General features: G+C 31.9%; 1 protein-coding gene across 1 annotated transcript; it reads right to left on the minus strand.

Moving 5' to 3' along the window:
- Positions 1-1,342: 1,342 nt before the first annotated feature.
- LOC107848442 (premnaspirodiene oxygenase-like) lies at positions 1,343-6,511 on the minus strand. Its single transcript, XM_047399799.1, has 2 exons — positions 5,508-6,511; positions 1,343-2,172 (listed from the first exon to the last, which is right to left on the minus strand). Exons 1-2 carry the CDS (start codon positions 6,402-6,404, stop codon positions 1,561-1,563), a joined length of 1,509 nt encoding a protein of 502 aa, XP_047255755.1. The 5' UTR covers positions 6,405-6,511; the 3' UTR covers positions 1,343-1,560.
- Positions 6,512-8,117: the final 1,606 nt, after the last annotated feature.

Genomic DNA, 8,117 nt, shown 5'->3' on the forward strand with positions numbered 1-8,117 from the left:
ATCAATGGAGAGAAACTCAGGGTTAAGGCTGAACGGACAATCATACTATGCCATTAAACTTCATTGGTTATGTTACTTATCTTGGTTATTGATTCACGGAGTTGATATTATGATTATGATCTTCTCAGCCTCTAATTACCTATCTAACTTAGACCCACAATTACATCATTGAGCCGGGATGTGAGAACTAAGTTAAATGCATTTATATTTTATCTCGTAATGAGCCAAATCCTAAGTGCAAATCATAACATCATTCCGTAGAAGATTATAATCCGACTCTATTTACCCCACGTTCTATCCTCTTGTTCCTCCTTCCGGGCTCACAAGATGACAATGGATGTATTATAAGGGTATCCATAAAATAGTGATAACAAAGATAAATAAAAAATTAAATATGATAAATAATCAAAATCAAATCAATTCATAGCAATAGTAATCATGTTTTTGACCTTAAAGAAAGGAGGCTTTTAGCAGCTCATGGACATAACCGTAATCACGATAGATGAATGCATGATAAAATCTATAAACAAACTAAGGTAAAGGAAGAAAAACTCTATTTGAAGTGTTCTCCAGCCTCCCTCAAAGTTTCAAGATCGTCCAAGATTTTTTGCATTGTGTTTAAGTGTCCTATTTATAGGAGGTTAAATCTATCCATTTTGAGCTAAGGTCCGCGTCGTGCCCTCTATCGCGGTACCTAGGATATGCGACACGCCCTAATCGCGGAGACACATTGTTTTTGATCCCTTAGGAAGCTCCCAAGGTATGGCACGTTCCCCATAGCGGTGTCTAAGCTCCGTGACGTGCCATGGACTTCAAAGTGTCTGTTTTACGTCAAATCTTGTCCCGTGCTTTTGTCCATCCATTCCAAGCCTTTTGACGTTGTTTCCAATTGATTTCCAGTTGATAGAGGCATTGACACAACTCAGCATCCAATTCCTATGTATCTATTCTAGAGTCCAAAATAAGTTCATTTCTTTATACTATAGTTAGTTTCACAATATGCGGATCTTGTTAAATAGCAAAGGTTTTGCTATACTAATCAAATACTGCAACCATCGTCTACTCATGTTGTACGAGTCCACAATGACTTGATGAGATGATATGAAATTGGAAACTGACTTATTCTTGATAAGATTTAAGTACTAAAGAATATGGATCTAAGCTTATGAAATTTTGATCAATGAATGTTATGAATTCTTTTTACGGAAAAGGACTAAATATGTCCTTAAACTATATGAGAATTTGAGCAGATATGTCTGTTGCTAATACTTGAGCACAAATATGTCCTTAGCGTCCAATACTTGGCCCAAATTTGCTCTTGTATTAACGAAACTCACCAACGAACATGAAAATGAAAATCCATTATCTGTAATATAATACACCAAACAATTTATTGAGTACACCAAATACGATATAGAGTGGTAAATAAACCAACTCTAGCAAACACTATATATAGTTACGTTGATGAAGTTTGAAATTTCTCCCAACAAAAATGACCTGGAAGCAGCATCCATTTCTATTTTCTCCCTCTTTTTTATTTCTGCAACTGTCTCAATACATTCAACGATCATAAGGGGTGGCAATCAAAACAAGATCATCCTTTCTTGTTGCAGAAATTCCAGGTGACTCCGTCATGTCCAAATTTTCGTGACTTTGTCCATTAGGGAGTTTCCAATCGAAGTGATAAAGTAATTGAGCTAATGGTTGTCCAACATTGGCTAAACCAAAAAGCATTCCAGGACAAATCCTTCTTCCCGCACCAAATGGAATAAATTGATGATGGCTTCCAAGAAAGTCAACAGAACTATTCTCGAATCTCTCTGGGGAAAAGCTTTCGGGGTCATCCCAACTTTCAGGATCTCGTCCAATTGCCCATGCATTAACTATGACTCGAGTTTTGAAAGGTATATTGTACCCGTCAATCTTTGTATCCTCCATACATTCTCTAGGGACTAATAGAGGAATTGGAGGGTGCATCCTTAGAGTTTCTTTGATTACTAACTTCAAGTACTTCAACTCATCAAGATCAATTTGTTGAAAACCTTTCTTTTCCTTCAAGACTTGTCTCACTTCAGCTTGTGCCTTTGCTAGAACACTTGGTTTCTTCATCATTTCAGCTAATGCCCAAATTATAGTTGTCGATGACGTTTCAGATCCCGCGGAGAACATGTCCTACATGATGAAGAAAATTGAAGAAAAAATTACTTAAAATCACAACCTTATATTATTACATAATATTCCAAATCTCAAAACTAACTAAAAAAATCCTATTTTTACAATTTTTCTCTCTATAATTCATATACATAATTCTATTTTTTCATTTTTTTCCCTTATAAAGCGCCTACAATAAGGAGACACATTCAAGAGGTTATCAAGTTTGAATACAAAACTAAAAAAACGACGACTTTTGCCTCTACTCCCAAAAAATTGACACTTTTTCATTTCTCAAATTCACTTGAAAACTCCTTCAATCTTCACTTTCATTCTTTACATCCTATACTTTATGCGGTCATGAATTGCATATCATTAATACGTTAGATCCCCTATGTTCCTTTGGCAATAGTTGGGACTTAATAGTCGTAATACTCCAACTCCACAACAGTATCCTAATGTATTCATATGGCTTTGCTTAATTTGCTTAGATAATTCCATCGTGCCAAACACCATCATCACTTGTTCGACATTATAAAAAGCTTTTGCTATTTGGCATATTTAATTCAATCATAATCATAATTATTTTATATATGGGCTTCAACTGGCTTACTAGCGGCGGTATTATGTAGCTAAAAGAAAAAAAAGAAAGAAAAAAAAGGTATGTATATGTATTGAATTTGATATTGCCGAAAGTTTTTATGTCACACCATATACATATGTATAAAATTTGTTGTTACTTCATGTATATACATAACATTATTATGTAGATGAGTCCATATACCTAAATTTATTGTGTATATGTGATGAAACAAACACTGATGAGTTATTTATTTTAGAACATATACACTATAAAGTTATGTATATGTTATGCATTAACAGTTATATACATAACACAGTTATGTATATCAACCCATATACATAATTTTGTTATGTATATGTGTTGAAACAAACACTTTTGGACTGTTGTATTTTCAGAACATATACATTATAGAGTTATGTATATGTTATGCGTTAACAATGTTATATATGTCTCTGTTAGACAAACTGATGTGTATTTAATTCAGTCTAGACCAAACCCATCGACAACTCCCTAAACTTGGCATCATCTTTCACTTTGACACCTCAAATGGACATTATTCACTTTTGATAGCTCAAGTAGTCATAAAGTGTGTCACTTTGGCACCTTTCAACATCAGCACTGGTGCGTGTGTCTCACTCGTTGCCAATTTGTGCCAACTCATTTAAATCGCCACATCATTATTTATATATATAATTAATTTTTTTTTATAAAAATGATCAAAACACATGGCAATTAATGACATAATTATCCAACTCATTAATATATATATACACAATTAAATTAAAGGAACCAATTAATTGCTGACACGTGACATTTTTCAAAATAATTATAAAATTATTTAATTTTATTTGACAAACAATCCCCACCCCACCACCCCCCAAAATCCAAAGTCACCTTCTCCACCGCTACTCATCCCCCGACAATCCCCACCCCAAGTCATCTTCTCTATTCGGTAGCCCCCCTCCCGTTATCTTTTCCATTTGCCATTCCTCAGCCCCACCCCCAAAACCCAAATTCATCTTCTCCATATCTCCCCCCAACCCCCATCCAAGTCATCTCATCTTCTCCATTTGCCCCTACCCACCCCCTCTTCTTAACTTAATTTCTCCATTTCTCAGTAATAATTTAGAAATCAAATCAAACAATCAGTATTACTAAACTTAGGACTAATTAAGTGTTCAATGTGAATATAGCTAGTCTTACACTTCTGTACGTTGAAGAACTCATAACAATGCTAAGAGCATTTGCATATTTGTCAACCACTAATTCATGGAGAAGAAACTGCTAGTGGGAATTGAAGTGGGAATTGAAGGTGTAAATGTGGAGGTGACGAATTTGTGGACTTGTTGTTGTGGAGAAGGAGTATTTGTTAATTGTCATTGGGTTGCTGTTAGTGTGTTAGTGTATTTTGTTGATTCTTGAAAAATTCAACCTCCATTAATGGAGATTAAGCTAAAGAAAAGTTGTGTGGAGAAGACAATGTGAGGGACTTTTTTGTAATTATTTGATCAATAAAACACGTGTCATAAATTTATTGGATCAATTATTGCTGATTTGGCAATAAAGATTTTCAATACTGTTTAAAAAAATTAAAGATGAAAAAATTACGAAAATACCCCTCAAAATTACGAAAATATCCCTCAAACACTCTTTTAATGCGTGTAGCACACAATTTTTACTGATTCAGCAAAAGGTGCCAAAGTGACACACTTTATTGCTACTTGAGGTGCCAAAAGTGAACAACATCCACTTGAGGTGCCAAAGTGAAAGATGATGCCAAATTTAGGGAGTTGTGGATGGGTTTGGCCTTTAGTCTATATACGTATCATTGTTATGTACATAAAAAAATATTAGTCATGAATACTAAGCATTGTTTTATGTTTTCAAGTTTTGAATTTTTTTTTTTAAGTTTTGTTGCATATTAAACTAATATTGGTTGCAAAGTATATTATTATAGGGGATACAATTCGAATGCAATTGTCGAAATCAGCCTGAAATTCCTCAATCTGTAATTCTTATAGCTGAAATTATTTTGATGTTTCAAAATTTTGAAATTGAAAAGTTGTTAGTGAATTAAGGGATTCATAGCTGTTACTGAATTAAGAGATCCATTAATCACAATTCCATAATATATAGTTAATTGTATTATGTATTTAATGTGGATATTTTATTTCCTTAATTATAGTTAAATTAGTTAGTTAAGAAATATAAGTAGTAATGTATAAGAATAATAAAATCAGGGAGAGAGAAATTTTAATTGACAAAAGCAAAGAGAAGGTAATTATGTATCAAAATGGTGTGATTTGTGTTATTTATACAAAATTGAATAAAATACAACTTTAAATTATAATGAATTTTCACACTATAAATGTAATTAATCATTTATGGCTATTAGCAAATTGGAAAAATAGTCTCAAATATACGTAAATGTTACGAAATTTATTGTAACACATGTGAACTTTGCGGGGGTCAATGACTCCCCTGAATTATTTATTAATGTATTTTAGTGACATTTATAAGTTAATAAAAAAATAAAAATATGCTTAAAAAAATTAAAGAAAAAGAAATTAGTACAAATAAATGTCAATAAAATACGTTAATAAATAGTCTAGCGAGTCATAGGACTCCCACAAAGTTCTAGGGGTCATAGACCCCGCAAAGTTCAGTCATATTATAGGAAATTCATCAATGTTTAGATATATTTGAGAGGCGAATTCATGTTAATCTTTCAGGTTACCATATTAAATTATTAAGCTTGATATAGAAAACTTACCACTAATATTGATTTGATATTGTCATCCGTGATGGAAATTTGAACTTCTCCACTTTCTCGAACCCTTAGCAAAACATCGATCAAATCTTCACCACCAAATTCGCCATTACCCTTTTGGCCATCCGCTCGATTCTGTTTGTGCTCATTCACTACATGTTCCAAAATCTCATCGATTTTACGATGAGCCTTCAGCAGTCTAGTTTTTGAACCACCAACATCATGTAGCATTTTCCATGTAGGGAAAAAATCAGCAATACTAAATCCACCTGTCAATGATATTATTTCCCTCATGAAAATTATCAGTTTGTCTTGGTCACGACATATTTTTCCCAGAGCTGATCTACAAGTTACCGAACTTGTAAACCAAAATATTTTGTCTGTAAGGTTGACGGGAAAATTTGGCATGGTTCGTATAGATGAGACCATCATCGACAGCTCATCCTGGCGAATTGAGCTAAAGAATTTGACCATCTTGGCACTAAGGAGTTCGAGTATGCAAATTTTACGAATCTGCCTCCAGTATTCACCATATGGAGAAAATGCTATATCCGTACTATCATAATGGATGATGTCAGCCACGACAAGTTTCGGCCTCGTTGCGAAAGCGAGGTCGTGAGTTTTTAGTACTTCCTTCGCCATTCGCGGGGACGAAATGATGACGGTAGGAATTTCCCCGAGTTGTAAGTGCATGAGCGGCCCATAGAGTTTTGCTAGATTTTTTAGGCCATGATGAGGAAGTGGACCTGCCACTGCCAAGTGATGTAGGCTTCCAATAAAAGGTAATTTCCATGGACCAGGAGGTAAGTTTAGCTTTTGGGTTTTCCATTTTTTGAGTAGAAGAATGATGCTGGAGAGAAAGAGCAAAAACGCAACTAAGTTGGTGAATTGAATCTCCATTCAGTTGGAAGGAATTAATTAATTAAGAAGAATGAATATTGATTAGTTGATGTAAGGTACGTATATATAGAGAGACTTTGTGTAGTTAAATTCTAAATTGTAGGCTTAGCTATTATTTTATGTGGCATGCCACTTTATTTAACATCAAAATTGTTATGCTAATGGCATGCCACTTTATTTAACGTCAAAATTGTTATGCTAATGAAGATTTGATACAACATATATACAAGTTGATTGATGGCTTTTCCAATTTTGAACTTTTCTGGAACACTTAAAATATTATAGCCAGTGAAGGGTGGAGTTTAACTTTATTCTCCACTAAAACTAACTATATTGCCCATCTCAAAAAAAAAAAAAAAATGTCACCTTAACAAAAAATATGTTAAACTATCTTTATTTAATAAATATTTCTTAAAAACTAAACATTATTAAGAAGATGGACCATAAGGGTAGAGTTGATAAAATATACTAATTATTGTCTTGAATGTCTAAAGTAAAGGTATTTTGAGATATTTTTTTCACTAAAGTAATACTTTTTGAGACGATGAAGTATCATATATGATCCTATGATCCTGTTGATGTCTTATATATAGTGTTATCAAAATCCAAAGCCGACAAAGTATTTGCCTTGAATAGTATTATTGATGGGAAACAACGTAGATTCTGACAGTTTGAAGTTTAATAACAGAAAATTCTAATAATTTGTATAATTATCTAAAAAAATAATTTTGGGTTAGTATACATAATTAGCTCTTGATACATTCAAGAAGATACATTTTTCTTTGTAAAGATACATAATTAGATTTCAATACATTTTTTTTTATTTTGGGTCTGTGTAGATACATTATACATTCAATGAAAATGCATTTTCTGTATAAAACGATATATAATTAGCTCCCGATATATTTTTCTAATTTTGGACATGTGGAGTTATATAATTAGCTCTCGATATATCAAATAAGGAGATATAATTAGTTGGAATTTTTGTAATTATTTTTTAAGGGTAAAAATTTATATAAATATAGTAAGTTAAAATGTATGTTTATGTTATTTTTCCATTATTGGTTGCGTGCAGTTGTAAAGTTTCCTTGAAGAACTGCCAGCCAGTCATAGACATAACTTAAATAAATACTCACTCCCTAGCATAAAATTACATCATCCTCGTGGTGGGTAACTTTAAAATTACATCATCCTCGTGGTGGGTAACTTTACTTTTATTTCATCCATAGGAAAAGTTTGTAAAGACTAACTTTTATTCCTGCATAGAATAAATATATTTTTACCCTTTTACCATCAAATATTTTACATTTTTCATGCTCTTTTGTCTCTTAATTTTTATTTTTATTTCTTTCTTTCTTTCTCTTTTTTATTTTTTCTTGATTATATTTTTATTTTATTTTATTTTTATTTTTACTCATTTATCTCAACCTTTATCATTTTTTTTCTTTCCTTTTTCTTTTTTTTTTCCTCAAACATTGTTTATTTTTTTTTTATTTTTTTTTTTTTTTTTTTCATTTTCTCAAAATTTATTATTATTTTTTTATTTTCTTTTTTGTTTTTCTTAATCTTTAATTTAATTTAATTTTCTTGTGCGTTTTATTCTTCTCTTTTCTCTTTTAACTTAAATTTTTTTTCTAAATATTTATTTATTTTATTTTATTTTTTCTTCTCAACTTCTATTATATTTTTCTAATTAATAGAAAGTTGGATAAT

This window comes from Capsicum annuum, chromosome 11 (genome assembly GCF_002878395.1).
Source record: "Capsicum annuum cultivar UCD-10X-F1 chromosome 11, UCD10Xv1.1, whole genome shotgun sequence".
In the NCBI taxonomy this organism is placed as follows: Eukaryota; Viridiplantae; Streptophyta; class Magnoliopsida; order Solanales; family Solanaceae; genus Capsicum; species Capsicum annuum.